Genomic DNA, 18,268 nt, shown 5'->3' with positions numbered 1-18,268 from the left:
TGCAAATGTTATGGCTCAATAAGTTGGGGGAGTGGTAGTCGTGCAGTATCAAACCATTTAGTAAGCAGGTATTTCTCGGCCATGTATGACGGTAGAAACTGCAACTTTGTTTTGTTTCGATAGGGTACTTGCACACGTTGGTGCAGTTCTTGGTAAACACAGGCTACGTTCGTGATGACACTGTGCGAGCAGCCCCCTATGATTGGAGAGTTGCAGCATGTGAGTAGAGATAATGGACACCTCATCAAGCCATTACCTTTTTGACAAAAGTGCTAACTATGTGAAAATTTAATACTGTATTCTGAATGACATCTTCAGTGGCACTTCAGCACATGATCTAACAGCATAGGAGACCATTCAACCCATCATTATTGTGCCAGGTCTTTGAATTAACTACCCAATTAGCCCCACATCCAATATTTTGTTGAAAGTCGTGCAATGTTTTTCAGTCATACAGTTAAACAGCATTGAAGCAAACCCTTTGGTCCAACTTGTCCATTCCGACCAGATATCCTAAAATAATCTAGTCCCACTTACTAGGAGAAAGTGAGGACTGCAGACACTGGAGATCAGAGTCAAAAAGTGTGGCACTGGAAAAGCACAGCCAGTTTGGCAGCATCTGAGGAGTAGGACAGTCGATGTTTTGGGCACAAGCCTTTCATCAAGATGGGCTTATGATGAAGGGCTTCTGCTCAAAATGTCAACTTTCCTGCTCCTTGGATATTGCCTGACCTGCTGTGCTTTTCCAGCGCCACCCTTTTTTGACACTAGCCCCATTTACTGTTCTGTTAATTCTCTCGAAGGCTACTTTGGGGCCCTGCTTCCAGATTATAACAACTCACCATGATTAAAAAATTTCTTTCCATCTCAGATCCATTTTTATTTGTCAATGATTTTAAACTTCATCCTCTAGGAACCAACATTCCCATCAATGGAAACAGTTTCTCTTACTTAAAAGAAGCAACAAACTGCTTCCTACTTCTGACCAGATTTCAACTTAAAAAAGAACATTGAAGTAAACCTTTTTTAAAAATGTGCTTATCCTGTTCCTCTTGATGTGGTCTCTCCACCACAAACACCTCATCACTTTGTCAGTGTTCTGGCTTCAAGCCTCCACCATACCATGGGGATTGTGACAACCCTAAGTCGGGTGAACATTTTTCTGGGAAAGTGTCCAAGAGTTGAATCAGTCATAGTCATAGAGATGTACAGCACGGAATAAGGCCCCTCCGTCCAACTTGTCCATGCCACCCAGATATCCTAACCTAATCTACTCCCATTTGCCAGCACTTGATCAATTAACTGGATTGGACTAAAATGTGCAAAAACAGAAAACCAGCTTACAGTCTAATTTTGTCAAATTACTGATAGCGCTGATATAGCCTCTGTGCGGAACAGCGTGATTGTGATGGAGAACTGACTGGGTCAAGTGCATGAACTCAATCCTTTCTGAGCCCTCAGATGATACAACGTAGCACTTGAGTACAATGGAGCTCTTGTTGATTGTAATACTTCATGCTTCTTTGTTTTTCACAGACGAACAAGAAGAATATTTTGACAAATTGAAGCAACTGATTGAGGAAATGTACACGGCACACAACAAGTCTGTTTACCTGCTGGGCCACAGCATGGGGAATCTATACATCTTATACTTCCTGAAAGAACAGTCCCAGGAATGGAAAGACAAATTCATTAATGGATTCATTTCACTCGGAGCTCCATGGGGGGGAACAGTGAAATCTCTCGCTGTGCTTGCCTCAGGTAACAATTATGTGTGCATATTTATTCTCCCACCCTTGTTTTTGTGCAACTTTCAGAGGTGTAAGTGAAGTCATAAAATCTGACAACCTGGTTTCCATCATCGTAAAGAGATGTAGGGTAGAGAGAGGTAGGATTCTGAAAATCCTATTGTGAATTGGAAATTTGAGTAACAGTTGATTCAAGATTGGCTTTCATTTCACCTCATGTTGCTTTCACCCCACTATCCCCTATCATGAAGCCTGTATTAGCAGAGTGTGTGCACATTGAATCTAGCAATTATCTCAGTTCTCTGCATGTTGCTGATGATGTGGTTGGCTTTTGCTGTTTTGTTCGTGGGAGGTGGGGTTAGGTTATTGTGCATGCAGACTAGAAAGTTGACAGGCTCAGCTCACTAAATCTATTTCCATAACCATTTGGAATATAGAAGGAGAACCAGGATTTATAAATATGCAGTTCACTAATTCTTTTACTCCATGTACCTCCAGGAGATGGAATGGATTCTGTGCAACCTAGTAAACACTCACAGCCCAGTCTTCTGTGACCCCTTAGTGACTTGTGTTCTTCAGTTTCTTGGTTAGGGAAATGTTTATGCAAGCTGTGAATTTAGCAGAGTTCTTGCAGAATGCCGCTGGTATGAAACAAATTGCAGACAGAGCCTCGTTTTGATCTGTTCAACTTTTGGGAAGTGGTTGGGTACAGGTGGGGAAAGGAGAAAACAGATATTTAAGGGGAGTCAGATTTTAAATTGGTGTCCAGAACTAAAACTGATGTTGTTTGATCAGTCGTCTATCATTGAATCCGTCTGATTTTCATTTAGTTTCAAAACAGAGAACAAAGCAGTTTCAAAGCAACTGTTTGCAACAGTGTTTATTTCCTTCAAGTCCCTCCCACGGACTCTGTTGAAATCTAGAATATTTTTCATGTTTAACCAACTTTGAACTTGGTCTGTTCCCTGACATTCAGAGCACTCACCTCAAGGTTCTTGGCTTGGGCTTAGAACAGCATAAAACTGAAAGGCTTACTCCAATTCAAATCCATTTTTGTGTCTCATAGTTGACGTAATATCAGCAGTGCTCAATCAAGGTTGCCTTTACTTGTCAGTGCATTGACTTTAAGTTGGGAAGTCATGTTCTGGATGTACAGGACAATGGTTTGGCCACTTTTTTGGAATACTGTATTCAATTCTGGTCTTCCTGCTACAGGAAAGATGTTGCTAAACCTGAAAGGGTTTAGAAAAGATTTAATAACTTACAAGGATGTTGCCAGGATTGGAGGATTTGAGCAAGAGGGAGAGGCTGAAAAGGCTGGGGCTAGTTTCCCTGGAGCATCAGATGCTGAGGGGTGAGCTTATAGAGATCTATATGATCATGAGGGGCATTGATAAGGTGAATAGAAAAGGTCTTTTCCCCAGTGTGGGGGAATCCAAAACTAGAGGGCATAGATTTAAGGTGAGAGGGGAAAGATTTAAAAGGGACCTAAGGGGCAACTTTCTCACGCAGAGGGTGGTGTGTGTAAGGAATAAGCTGCCAGAGGAAATGATGGAGACTGGTACAATTACAACATCTAGAGGGTACATGAATAGGAAGGGGTTAGATGGATATGCTGGCAAATGGAACTGGATTAATTTAGGATATCTGATTGGCATGAGCGAATTCGACCAAGAGGTCTATTTCCGTGTTGGGAAACCCTATGACTCAATGATTCCAAATCGAGGGAGGTAGCCTTCTATCAGGAGTCCTTGCACAGTAAGTCGAGGGCAGCCTCCAATACCAGTCCAGAGGTCTGTCAGTCAGCTGCTCAGAGTGGTCAGAGTCAGGGTGGTGTCCAAATAAGGAGTGAGGAGCTGAATGTTTATCAGTCCATCATCGAACTTGTCTCTTTATGCCCAATTGTGGCCTGTTTTCCTCCGGCAATTTGACCGAGAGGCAGGTATCAAGGGAAATGAAAGTGAGTGGCATTGCTGTTATTCTTGGAGAAAGTGGGGAGGCATTGAGACCTCAACCACTGCCCCTGAAAGAAAAGAATGACCTGCCTGCAGTATATCCTTTACCCTGCCCACAAAGTGAAGCACCAATTTTTCCTTGTTTGCCATGACCAGGGTAAATATCAGGAACATTATGGTGCTGCTCCAGACTGACCGTGCTTGGCCTTTTAAAGATTCCGTGAGTGCCAAATATACCAATCAATTTGAGAATGGCCATTCAGTGAAGAGTTGTTCCAGGAATAGAGTGGGCGGAAGGATGTGTTCAAAATCAAACAAGGGGAGTGGCAGAGGGGTGATAACGTGTTTGATAACATACAACAAGAATCCTCACTCAGCCTCACAGAGAGAAACCTTCTATGAAACTTGACAAAACAAAAACTCAGTCAAAAAATGTAAGGGACTATCCTTCCACTTTATATCTATCCTGCCTTTGCATTTCTAATTTGAAAAGCTTCTCTCATGCCACTTTTAAGTCTTGTCTTTCTAAACAAAAGATATCTTCATATTCAATCCTACCTAATAATTGCCATCCTTGTTAATCTTTTTTTCTGCATCCATTGACTCTATGTCCTTTCTATAGTCTGGAGATTAGAATTGTGGGCAGTTCTTTAAGTGTAGTCTGACCAAGATCCTACACAAGTTTAACATTACTTTACAATTTTTAAATTCTGTACCTATAGGAATAAATCCCAGGGCTTTGATAGCATATTTTGCTGATGAGTGAAGTTACTCATAGTTTTTGTTCAGCTTTATCCCTAGATTCTTTTCATTTAGAGAAATACATTTGTCACATTGTGAGTTGCCTTGCTGTTCTCATTTCCCTTTTATCAACTTATATGCTATCACTTTAGATTGTGGTAGTCGTTAATTACACAAATCAGGAGTCTGACTTTTCAGAGTTGGAAGAAAGCGAGTTTCTGTAACAAAAAGAAAGGACAGCAAGGAAGAACTAAAACCATATGTTTACAAACTTTGAACTGCTGGGTGAGGCGGGGTGGTTGTGACTTTTACATTCCCTGCTCCACTGGAAATAAATGGAGACATGAGACAGAATTGGAATTTGTTCTACAGTTGGAGATAAAGTTATGATATAGCTACAAAGTTAAATAACAAGACTGAAGAAATAAGTGTAGCAGCTCTGTTATTAGGAAAGAGTGCTACAAACCACTCTAGATGTTTGCAGCCTAGATGTCACTGAGGAGCAGAAAAGCCATAAAGGAGATGTATGATAGCTTTTCAAACATATTTTTAAACCCATATTATTGCTACTTATGTACAGCATATGATCACGATCAGAGATTGGGGAAGAGGGAGACTATTAATCATTCGTGACTGCAAGAATATTTCTATCTGAATGTTGTGCATTTGGATCACAGAAAGGTAATCTCATCAGGATAGGATTGTATTAGGCATAAGTGATCCTGCTATGAAAACATGTCTACTGAGAGAGGAGACACACTTTCAAGAAAGCAATTGCAATTGCAGGAATAATGAGTTTGTCAATCATCAGGTACAGGCAAAAGTGGGTCCTGCAGATGTTGGAGATTAGAGTCAAGATTAGAGTGGTGCTGGAAAAGCACAGCAGGCCAGGCAACGTCTGAGGAGCATGAAGATCAATGTTTTGGGCAGAAGTCCTTAATCAGGAATGAGGCTGGGAGCCTTGGGGATGGAGAGATAAATGGGAAGGGGGTGGGGCTGGGGAGAAGGTAGCTAAGAGTGCAATAGGTGTATGGAGTTGGAGGTGAAGGTGATAAGTCAGAGAGGAGGTTGGAGCGGATAGATGAGAAGGAAGATTGACACATGGGACAGGTCATAAGGATAATGCTGAGCTGGAAGGTTGGAATTGGGGCAAGGTGGGTGTAGGGGAAACAAGGAAACTGGTGAACACATATTGATGCCATGGAGTTGAAGGGTCCCAAGGTGAAAGATGAGGCGTTCTTCATCCAGGAGTCGGGTAGTGAGAGAATGGTGGTGGAGGAGGTCCAGGACCTGCATGTCCTTGGCAGAGTGGGAGGGCGAGTTGAAATGTGCGGCCATGGGGTGGTGGGGTTGATTGGTGTAGGTGTCCCAGAGATGTTCTCTGAAGAGCTCTGCGAGAAGGTGTCCGGTTTCCCCAATGTAGAGGAGACCCCATCAGGAGCAACGGATACAATAAATGGCGTGTGAAAGTGCAGGTGAAACTTTGATGGATGTGGAAGAGGTCCTGGGCCTCCTCCACCGCTATTCCCTCACCACCCACACCTGGAGGAAGAATGCATCATCTTCTGCCTCAGGACCCTTCAACCCAGGGCATCAATGTGGACTTCACCAATTTCCTAATTTCCCCTACACTCACCTTACCCCAATTCCATCCTTCCAGCTCAGCACCGTCCTCATGACCTGTCCCACCTGTCAATCCTCCTTCCCACCTATCCACTCCAACCTCCTCTCTGACCTATCACTTTCACCTCCACCTCCATCCACCTATTGCACTCTCAGCTACCTTTTCCCCAGCCAAACCTCTCCCATTTATCTCTCCACCCCCGAGGCTCCCAGCCTCATTCTTGATGAAGGGCTTTTGCCCAAAACATCGATTTTCCTGCTCCTGACCTGCTGTGCTTTTCCAACACCACTCTAATCATCAGGTACAGCCTACTAATAGAAGAAAAGACAAAGCTTTGCATCATGCTGGGAAGCATTCCAGGCTAAATAAGAACAACACATTGGAAGTAAAGAATAAATACTATCAGAAGAGCCAGCAGAAAGATAAAGGCCAGAGAACAGAATGTGAATATTCTGGAGGATACTAAAGAAAATACAGCATATCCAGCCAAGGTCAAACAATGTTGTAACTAAAAGAAACTAAATCAGCAATCGAGAATCTGAAAGGAGCAAGCTGGAGATTGTTAAGGAAAGGTTTGAGGCTTAGCAGAGTGAATGTAGGAGGTTAGGTCGAAGCTTAAAAAAACGGAACCTGAAAAGTAGTAATCTCTATTCCTGGTGCCAAGTTCTAATGAGGGAAGGAGTAAAACGATGGGACAGATAATTCAATGGCTGAAGTGGCGGTGCAAATCAGGTTTTTGGATCATTGGGAATTCTTCTGGGGAAGAAAAGACATGTTCAAAAGGGTTTGGGTTCACCTGAACTGGAAGGGATCAGTATCCTGGGAGATTTGCTAGTTCTATTTTGGGAGCCTGGAAAACTTAGAGGGGTGGGGAATGGTGTTCCTAAGCAGCCATGAAAATAGAAAGACAGATATGGATGGTTTGGAATCAGAAAAGAGCAAGTTAATTAGAAAAGACAGAAGAGCAAGGTAACTAAAGAATTAAACTGCATTTATTTCAATACAAAGGGTCTTACAGGTAAGGCTGATAAACTCAAGGCATGTATGGGAACAAGCAACTATTCCCATAACTATTACAGAAACTTTGGCTGAGGGAAGGAGAGGACAGGACTGGCAGTTGAATGTTCTGAATTTTAGATCCTATAGGAATGATAGAAAGGAGGCAAGAGAGGAGACGGAAATGTGTTTTTGATTTAAGGAAAACATTATACTGTAATTAAAGAGGAATATTTCAAAGGGACTGTTCAGCTAAGTATATGGGTTGAAAGAGATGATCTCCTTGATGCGATTGTACTATAAGCCCGCCAATATTCAGAAATTGAGAACAAATACAGAGATCTTTGATAGATTTTAGAATGATAGCGTTGTAATAAGGGATTTTAATTTTCCAAACATTGACTGGGACTGCCAGTTAAAAGTTTGGATGATGAGGAATTTGTTAAATGAGTTCAAGAAAATTTTCTTTATCAATATGAGAAGTAATTGAAATTTAAATTGAATTCAACATCTGGAATTAAAAATCTGAAGATGACCAAGTAATTATTATTGTTTGTCAAAAAACAAAATCTGGCTCACTAATGTCCTTGTGGGAAAGAAATCTGCCATCTTAATCTGTTCAATCCTTCATGTGACTCCAGACCCACAGCAATGTGGTTTATTGTCAACTGCTCTCTCAGTTGTAAGCATCATTATGAAATCTCAACAAAGTAATAAAACTGGAAGGACAACCCAGCATCAACCTAGGCACCAGAAAAGACAATGACAGAAACAGCCCTGTCAACTCTGCAGAGTTCTCCTTGCGAATATCTGGGGGCTAATGTCAAAATAAAAGTGCTGTCTCAGCAACAGCCTGACATATTGATACTCATGGTATCAGGCGTTACTGACAATGTCCCAGTCCCCAACATCACCTTTCCTAGATATGTTGTCTTTCTCTGGAATGACAGACTTAACATAGATGGAGGCAGAGTGTTATACAGTCAAGTGGGAGTTGCCCCGGGAATCCTCAACATTGACTCCGTATCCCAAGAAGTCTCATGGCTCCAGGTTAAGCAAGGGCAAGGAAACTGCTTGCTAAGTAACATGTACCATCCTCCCTTGGCTGATGAATCAGTACTCCTCTGTGTTGAACAAAACTTGGAGGAAGCACTGAGGATGACAAAGGTACAAATTGAACTCTGGAGGTTTTCAATGTTCACCACAAGTGCCTCAGCAGCAGCACTACTGATCAAGCTGGTCATATCCTGAAGGACACCGCTGCTAGACTGGGTCTCTGGCAAGTGGTGAGGGGAAAAGCATAACTTGATCTCATCCCTGTCAATTTGCTGACTGCAGATGCATCTCTCTGTGACAGTATCTCTAAAAGTGACCACAGTGTTCTTTTGGAGTTGAAGTCCCACTTTCACATTGAGAATAGCCTCCATTATGTTGTGTGGCACTGTCCATGTGCTAAATGGGACAGACCTCAAACAGATCTGGCAACTCAACTGGGCATCTGAGGTGCTGTGGTCCATCAACAGCAGCAGAATTATACTCCACAATCTGCAACCTCATGGCCTGATCCATCACCCACTCAACTATTGCTGTTGAGCCTGGGGATCAACCTGCTTCAATAGAGAGTGCAGGAGGACATGGCAGGAGCAACACCTGGTATACCTAAAAATGAGGCATCAACATTTAAAAGGCATCTGGATGGGTATATGAATGGGAAGGGTTTAGAGGGATATGGGCCAAGTGTTGGTAAATGGGACTAGAATAGGTTGGGATTCCTGCTTGGCATGGACGAGTTGGACCAAAGGGTCTGTTTCCATGCTGTACACCTCTATGGCACTATGACTCTAACTGGAGTTCCAGATAGCAGACAGTAAGCAAAATGCACTTATCCCAGCTGGAACAAGGCTAAAGTTTGCACTGGTAACCTGACACACACCACAAGAGACCTGCTGCATTTTGCAAGCCACCAAGGCTGCTGAACTGCTGAAAGATCATAAAACATTACAAAGATATTTTATGGATGTAGGTTTGCTCGCTGAGCTGAAAGGTTTGTTTCAGCTTTCGTCACCATACTAGGTAACACCTTCAGTGAGCCTTCGAATGAAGCACTGGTGGTATAGCCTGCTTTCTATTTATATGTTTGAGTTTCCTATGGTTTGGTGATGTCATTTCCTGTGGTGATGTCATTTCCTGTTCTTTTTCTTAGGGGCTGGTAAATGGGATCCAAGTCAATGTGTTTGCTGATGGAGTTCCGGTTGGATTGCCATGCTTCTAGGAATTCTTGTGCATGTCTCTGTTTGACTTGTCCTTGGATGAATGTGTTGTCCAGTCGAAATGGTGTCCTTCCTTATCCGTACATAAGGATACGAGTGAGAGTAGGTCATGTTGTTTTGTGGCCAGTTGATGTTCATGTATCCTAGTGGCTAGTTTGCTGCCTGTTTGTTCAATGTTGTGTTTGTTACGGTTCTTGCAAGGTATTTTGTAAATGGCATTAGTTTTGCTTGTTGTCTCTATAGGGTTTTTCAAGTTCATTAGCTACTGTTTTAGTGTGTTGGTGGGTTTGCGACCTACCGTGATGCCAAGAAGTCTGAGTAGCCTGGCAGTCATTTCCGAGATGTCTTTGATGTAAGGAAGAGTGGCTAGGGTTTCTGGACATGTTTTGTTTCTTTGTTTTGGTTTGTTGCTCAGAAATCAGTGGACTGTGTTCATTGGGTACCCATTCTTTTTGAATACACTGTATAGGTGATTTTCCTCTGCTCTGCATAGTTTCCCTGTGCTGCAGTGAGTGGTGGCTCATTGAAATAATGTTCTAATGCCGCTTCGTTTGTGGATGTTGGGATGATTGCTTCTGTAGTTCAATATTTGGTCTGTATGTGTTGTTTTCCTGTAGACGCTGGTTTGAAGTTCCCTGTTGGCTGTTCGCTCTACTGCGACATCTAGGAATGGCAGTTGTTGTTGTTTTCCTCCGCTTTAGTGAATTTTATGCCATAAGGGCATTATTGATGGTCTTGAAGGTTTCCTCTAACTTGTTTTGTTTAGTAATGACAAAGATGTCATCCATGTAGTGGGCCCAAAGTTTGGGTTGGATGGCTGGCAGAGCTGTTTGTTCAAGTCTCTGCATTACTGCCTCTGCTAAAAACCCTGATATTGGCGATCCCATGGGTGTTCTGTCGGTCTGTCTGTAAGTTTTGTTGTTGAAGGTGAAGTGGGTGGTAAGGCATAGGTCCTCTAGCTTGACAATACTGTCCTTATTGATGAAGATGGTGGTGTTTGGTGTATGTATCTTTGGTTCTTAAATAATGTAGTCAATGTTTCCTTGACCAGGTTGATGTTGATGGATATGAAAAGGGCTGTTATGTCAAAGGAGATAATTATTACATCCTCTTCTATCTTGGTGTCTTTGATGGTCTTCAGGAATTCTTGGGTGGAGTGGAAGCAGTAGTGTGAGTCTTCTACTAAGTGTTTCAGTCTTTGGGAAAAAAAACAGGAAATGATGCCACCACAGGAAATGACATCACCAACCAGAGGAAACTCAAACATATAAATAGAAAGCGGGCTATACCACCAGCGCTCCATTTGGAGGCTCACTGAAGACGTTACCTAGTATGGTGACGAAAGGTCTGAAAACGAACCTTCCAGCTCAGTGAGCAAACTACATGCAGAACTTCAATCTAAGCTACAATTCTTCTCAAAACTCACCAAAGATGTTTTATGTTGTTTGGGATGTCTTCCTGGTGAATGTCATCTCGAAGAAGGTGAGAGTTTTCTGCCACGAACATATCAGCCTTTCCCTGGCCAACATCTCTGTCTCGGCCTTGATAAAATCTTTAACTTTTGTGAACACTCCAAGAATAGTGTGGCCCGGTTTCCAGCATGCTACCCCCTTGTGGGAAAACAAAACATGTCTGCTTTTCTACCCCCTTCAGTTCCTCATTTTGTAAAATAGCATGGGCCACACAGGAACCAGATGGTGCATTTGGAACGGGGAAAGAGAGGCTAGAAAATCATAGGAAAAAGTGCAATCACAATTAACATTTAACTATTATTATCTGGACTGATGTAGATAAACTTAAGTAGATTTTTTGCTTCAAGAAAAACATATGCTTATACGTTAATGAAATATAGCTAAAGGATTGTTGCATTTGAAGGGGTGGTTAGTAATTGAGTCTATTGGTTACCAGAGATGGAAATGTGTTGCTGGAAAAGCGCAGCAGGTCAGGCAGCATCTAGGGAACAGGAGAATCGACGTTTCGGGCATTAGCCCTTCTTCAGGAATGAGGAAAGTTGGTCCAGCAGGCTAAGATAAAAGATAGGGAGGAGGGACTTGGGGGAGGGGCGTCGGAAATGTGATAGGTGGAAAGAGGTCAAGGTGAGGGTGATAGGTCAGACTGGGGTGGGGGCGGAGAGGTCGGGAAGAAGATTGCAGGTTAGGAAGGCGGTGCTGAATTTGATGGATTTGACTGAGACAGGCTGGGGGGAGGGGAAATGAGGAAACTGGTGAAATCCGAGTTCATCCCTTGTGGTTGGAGGGTTCCTAGCCGGAAGATGAGGCGTTCTTCCTCCAACCGTCGTTTCGCTGTGGTCTGACAATGGAGGAGCCCAAAGACCTGCATATCCTTGGTGGAGTGGGAGGGGGAATTGAAATGTTGAGCTACAGGGTGGTTGGGTTGGTTGGTCCGGGTGTCCCAGAGGTGTTCCCTGAAACGCTCCGCAAGTAGGCGGCCCGTCTCCCCAATATAGAGGAGGCCACATCGGGTGCAAAGGATGCAATAGATGATATGTGTGGAGGTACAGGTGAATCTGTGGCGGATATGGAAGTTTCCTTTGGGGCCTTGGAGGGAGGTGAGGGGGGAGGTGTGGGCGCAAGTCTTGCACCTCCTGCGGTTGCAGGGGAAGGTGCCGGGAGTGGAGGTTGGGTCGGTGGGGGGTGTGGATCTGACGAGGGAGTCACGGAGAGAGTGGTCTTTACGGAATGCTGATAGGGGAGGGGAGGGAAATATATCCTTGGTGGTGGGGTCCGTTTGGAGGTGGCGGAAATGGCGGCGGATGATGCGCTGTACATGGAGGTTAGTGGGGTGGTAGGTGAGGACCAGTGGGGTTCTGTCCTGGTGGCGGTTGGAGGGGCGGGGTTCAAGGGCGGGGTTCAAGGGCGGCGGTCTCCAGCATCTGCAGACCTCACTTTCTCCTCTTTTGGTTACCAACTTGGCTGAAACTCTGCAGTGCATCATTTTAACTATTTTCAAGTGCTACTATTTGGCAACGGCAACAGGGAGTGATATGTGACCTCCAGACTGGTCATCTTCCGTCTGAAAAAGGTGATGTCAGCTCAGCTATCTGAAAGTTGCTCCCAGATCAAAAGGGAGCCTTCACCCACAAAAAGAGTTACACGATTAGCAAATTAGAGGGTGAGCATCCAATAACTGCATTGGCAAACACAGGAAAGTAACTCATCTTCCATAATGCAGAGCTAGGACAGCCTTCATGGTATCTGGAAAGGAGTTGGATCAAACCATGTTTCATGGCATGTGGAGTAAGTGGGGGAGAATCTGCGAGATGTTCCTTTGTTCAGGTTAGGGTGGGTGGATCATATGGGAGATGATCAGGGCCTGTGTGTTAGGTGGGTATGGATGGATATGGATCTCAGAATGGTTCATAATCTGAAGACCGGGAGCTGGATCTTAGAGTGGTTTTCAGAAAGCTTAGAGTGTGCATGATATTGAGAACCTGTCCTCTCTAACCACCGTCATCCTTTACCTCTGCCAAGCTTTTCCCACTCCAGAAAGAAATTTGATTGAGGTGCTTAAAATCATGAACCTCTGTCCATGTCAATTCAGTATTTGAGCTAGGTGGGTTAGGGGCATTGCTATTACTGAGGTCAGGAATTATATAGGAGTCAGGTTTATATTAGAAACAAGTCAGACAAGCTTCTTTAGTCAATAAAGAATAACAAGGTAATTATAAATAAAACATAAGCAAACAAACAAGCCAAGATCATTAACAAAAAAGCTTTAAACTGTACAAGGATAGATATAACTGATATTCTAACATCCCAAAACTAATATGAAGTAAATTTGGGGAACAGACAAACTAAGATTGAACACTCACATGTCAAATAGCAAAGCTAATTGAGACAGATACCACAGATTTCTCAGCAATCCCCCTCCAGGTGTCAGTAAATCTCATTCAACCTTCACTGGGGATTCCAATCCCCAATCTTCAACAATCCAGCCTCAAACTCTCTCAAAGATCACTCTGTTAAGGAATGCCTCAACAAGCGCTCCTGTTCTAGAGGTTCACCTTCCTTTCCTGCGATTACACTCCTTTTGATTATGGGGAAATTGCATTCCTGCACTTAGTCACAGGCATAACACCAGCTTTTCACAAACAGTCAGTTTCACCAAGCTAGCACTGCCCCGGGTTTGTTTTCTGAGCTCCAACCTTGCTTGAGTGCACCAAGAAATTATTGTTTATGGGTTTTCAACTCCAAATATTAATGATGCTTAGTCTGCCTTCAAGCCGTATCCATAACATTTAGCTGCCTACCAACTCCCAGGATGTTTCCCTGTATTCTGACTGCACAGAGCTAACCAACTTGACTTCTTCCTAAGTCCCCAAGTTTTACCATTACGTATGCACCTACTGACACCAAAAACTTCTTTTAGACTTCAATCTGCACAGAGTCAATGACCCTAAGTTGCCCTTCAGCAACACAGCTTAACAATTCTTTTCTTCAAAGAGCCTGCATCCAACAATCTGCTGTCTTCTCAAACTAACTGTGACTCTGGGACTGTTTTTCACTGATCCTGAACTGTTTAGGCTGACTTAGTGAAAACCTTGCAAATTCTCTATGCAGTGTTGAATGTAACTTATATATTGGGACAACTCAAATATAGCAGCCCCTTTGGAACTGTCTGTTCCCTGAGGGTTACAAAGTTCACTAAGGGCTGGCTGCTATAGCACAAATTACTGATAACAAAAAGTGTGAGTCCATCAAGATCAAGAGGACATGTGAATCAGTTATGAAAACATCGAGCTAGATTTGATTTTTTTTTGCAGTTGCTTATTGACCTTAGGAACAAATTACCTGCTCATGCAGTGAGTGCGGATCAAACATTCACAGGGAGAGTGTTCCTAGCTCTGGTGTTATCATACGAGGTAGATTGAAAAATAAGACATTTGGCATTGAGATTCTATGGAAAATAAATTTAGAGCAGATAAGTGGAATGGATTAAACAGGAGATGTATAATTAAGAGGCACCCTCTTTAGGAATATGGGAATTTGTTTCTTCCTTTGTTGTTCATTCACTGTAGATTAGTATCGAATGAACCTGACTGAATACTGTGCTTTTAAATTGATTATTTAATCTAAGTTTAATATATACACATTTACTCTTCTATGGTCAGGCTAAACATGAATACTGTTTTCAGCTAACATTATCATGTTACATTGGAAACATATAGTCCAGAGTACTCCAGAAAGAACTATGAGGCTGAAGAGGCAGCGGGAAATTACAGACCACCCAGTACTGAAAGAAAACAAATGGGAAGAGGCATTGTAGTGGAGATGAATCTATGGTTTCAAAGCCTGTGTTTTGTTTTAACACAGCACCCTCATGAAAAGTAATGGAAACAGCAAAAGAACAATATAACTGTGGATGGTTGAAACTGGAAACCAAAAGCAGTAATTCCTGGAGAAATTCAGCAGGTCTGCCAGCATCCATGGGGGGAAAACAGAGTTAAGAATGAACAGTTAAACAGAATTAGTGTTTCAACTCCAGCGATCCTCCCTCAGAATCTCTGAAGCCAGGTTCTGAAGAAGGGTCACAATACTCGAAACATTAACTCTGCCTTCTTTCCATCGATGCTGCCAGACCTGCTGGGTTACTACAGCCAACAGAGAAAGAAAACTGGTTCGGAATCGCAGGAGGTCTTGGAAGTGGCAAGTACTTCCACCGCAAGGAAGTCTCTGAGGTGTGCTTTGGCTCTCAGAGAGAAATTCTCATGAAACTCCAAAATGTCCTTGCTCAGTCAATCTTCGGTATAATTCAGACCATAATTTTTGACCTGTACCAAGACTGTAACAATATGGATATAGTGTCTCGGGGAAGTAGAAAAGATAAATCCAGATAAATCAGTATTACATATTGAACCATGACAATTAATTAAAAGAGAATTACAACCGATCTGGTCAGAAAAAAAGAACTTGCTTTGATAAAATGCTTTTCATACTATTAGTATATTGCAAGGTTCACAAAGTCATAGAGATATACAGCATGGAAACAGACCCTTCGGTCCAACTCGTCCATGCCAACTAGATATCCTATATAAATCTAATCTCATTTGCCATTATTTAGATTAGATTAGATTACTTACAGTGTGGAAACAGGCCCTTCGGCCCAACAAGTCCACACCGACCCGCCGAAGCGCAACCTACACATTCCCCTACACGTACATATGCCCCTAACACTACGGGCAATTTAGCATGGCCAGTTCACCTAACCTGCATATTTTTGGACTGTGGGAGGAAACTGGAGCACCCGGAGGAAACCCATGCAGACACGGGGAGAAATGTGCAAACTCCACACAATCAGTCGCCTGAGGCGGGAATTGAACCCGGGTCTCTTCGCTGTGAGGCAGCAGTGCTAACCACTGTGCCACCCACTAATGCCACCGTGCTGTCCACTATTTGGACCCTTATTCCTCCAAACCCTTTTTATTCATATACCCATCCAGATGCCTTTTAAACATTGCAATTGTATTAGCCTCCACCACTTTCTCTGACAGCTCATTCCATACATACACCACCATCTGCTTGAAAAGGTTGTTCCCTTATGTCCCTTTTATATTTTTCCCACTCCCTTAAACCTATGTCCTCTAATTCTTTGCTAACAATTATCTTCTGAACAATTTTTACATTAATGTTGGCTATTAGTTTCCACCTACTTATTGCTCCCACAATCAGCAGGTCGGATAGGTACGTAGTTAGGTAACTGGGGTGGATGTTGACTGGGACTAGGGTCAAAGACATAAAACATGGACCTAGTGCTGCTGTAATGGCCCTCCAACAAGAAAATGGGCTTATCAGCAAAAGGTTTTGTGCTGGGAAAGTCATGTCTTACCAACTTAATAGAATTCTTTGAGGAAGTGACAACGTTGTTTGATGAGGGAACAGCTGTAGATGTCATATACGTGAATGTCAGTAAAGTGTTTGATAAGGTTCCCCATAGGAACCAGGCTGATAGAGAAAGTGAAGTCGTGTGGGGTCCAGGGTATACACACCAAATGTTCAGAGAATTGGCTGGTGTCACAAAGCTAGTTCCTTTTTTATCTAAAAGTTGTTCTTTGGCTCAGGGATACTCTGTCCTTGATTTTTTCAGAGGGATTATAAACTAGATCAGGCTCCAATTAGTCTGGTTTGGTACCGTGATTAAAGGATTTTGAGAGATCTTTTGTTTATATGTAAACAGATGATACTTCAGGCCAAAGTGGTCATGTTTTAGATGTGCCCTGTATAATGAAAGGGAAGTGGTCAGCTCTCTAGCTGAGCTGAGCAGTTTAGTTCAGTCCAAAACTGGTTGGGAGTTCAACAGTTAGCTGTGTTGAAACTCTCTCTTCTGCCCTTTGAACTTCAACCTGGAAGAGTCTGACCCTTTTTTTGTACTGTGTTTTAAAGTGGGTTTGCTTATTGGGACTGTTGTGTATATTCGGAAGAGCATACTTAAGTCTAGTTTGGATAGACTGAGTTCTGTAGGGGTTCTTTATTCTGTTCTTTGTGTTTCATTGTGTAATTTTGTGAATAATTTTTTTTTGTCTGTTTTAAACCTGGTAGTCAACCTCGCTAACATAATCCAGGTAATTTTCACTGTACACTTACCAAAACAAATTGCAAAGTTATGGTCTGGGCTGCCTGCTTAAGAATGTTTTAAGTGGTCTGGCCTAGTCCTTAACACTGGGCATCAGGAGACAGAGGGTAATAGTGGAAGGGAGTTACTCAAATGGAGAACTGCAACCAGTAGTGTTCCACAGGGGTTTGTGTTTCGGACCACTGTTGTTTGTGATATACATAAATGACCTGAAGGAAGGGATAGATGGTCTGATTAGCAAGTTTGCAGATGACACTAGAATTAGTGGAATACCAGATAGTGAAGGGGACTGTCAGAGAATGCAGCAGAATATAGATAGATTGGAGAGTTGGGCAGAGAAATGGCAGATGGAGTTCAATCCGGGCAAATGAAAGGTGATGCATTTTGGAAGATTCAATTCAAAAGCGGACTATATGGTGAATGGAAAAGCCCTGGGGAAAATTGATGTAGAGTAGAGTAGCTTTTATTTGTCATTTCTACCAGATACAACTGATACAGTAAAAATGAGACAGCATTCCTCTGGGACCAAAGGTGCTACATGGATAACACAAACGACATGATCGTAGACAGGGCAGCATAAATGACATAAGAAGCGCAAAACACACAAATTACAGTGTAATAATAAAAATTTAATTAATAAACATTTTTCTAGCAGCAATTTGAAGTTGTGCAAAGAATTTCAGATGGGAAAATGTCCGATCATACTATGTTAAAGAGCCTGATGGCTTGGGGAGGAAACTGTTGCACAGTCTGTCTGTGAGAGACCGTATGCTCTGGTATCTTCTGACAGATGGCAGGAGGGAGAAGAGTTTGAGTGAGGGGTGTGTGGGGTCTTCCACAATGCTTTTAGCCTTTTGGATGCAGCATGTGGTGTAAGTGTGTGCAATGGAGGGAAGAGAGACCCCGATGATCCTCTCAGCTGTCCTCACTATCCATTGTAGTGATTTGAGAAGGTGCAATTCCTGAACCAAGCAGTGATGTGGCAGCTCAGGGTACTCTCAATGAACCCTCTGTAGAATGTGGTGAGGATGGAGTGTTGGAAGGTGGGCTTTCCTCAGCCTGCATAGAAAGTAGAGATGCTGCTGGGCTTTCTTGGCAATGGAGCTGGTGTTGAGCGTCCAGGTGAGATTCTTTGCCAGGTGGACGCCAAGAAATATGGTGCTCTTCACGATCTCCACAGGGGAGCCGTCGCTGTCCAGCAGGGAGTGGTCGTTCCATGCCCTCATGAAGTCAACAACCATCTCTTTTGTCTTGTTCACGTTCAGAGACAGCTTGTTGGATCTGCACCAGTCCGTTAACCACTGCACCTCCTTTCTATATGCTGACTCATTGTTCCTGCTGATG

General features: G+C 43.0%; 1 protein-coding gene across 2 annotated transcripts in view; it reads left to right on the top strand.

The window, feature by feature from the left end:
* lcat (lecithin-cholesterol acyltransferase) overlaps positions 1 to 18,268 on the top strand; it is a 42,908-nt gene that overhangs the window by 20,651 nt on the left and 3,989 nt on the right. For both annotated transcript variants that reach the window (XM_043707169.2, XM_043707168.2), the window contains exons 4-5: positions 124 to 219; positions 1,537 to 1,761. In XM_043707169.2, coding sequence (XP_043563104.1) covers positions 124 to 219; positions 1,537 to 1,761 — 321 coding nt within the window. The remainder of the gene's footprint in view (positions 1 to 123; positions 220 to 1,536; positions 1,762 to 18,268) is intronic.

This window comes from Chiloscyllium plagiosum, unplaced genomic scaffold, assembly GCF_037043375.1.
Source record: "Chiloscyllium plagiosum isolate Xiang-an unplaced genomic scaffold, Cpla_swu_hap1 HiC_scaffold_17, whole genome shotgun sequence".
Lineage (NCBI taxonomy): Eukaryota > Metazoa > Chordata > Chondrichthyes > Orectolobiformes > Hemiscylliidae > Chiloscyllium > Chiloscyllium plagiosum.
The sequence above is the reverse complement of the archived record's forward strand: the minus strand, read 5'-3'. Positions and strand labels throughout refer to the sequence as shown.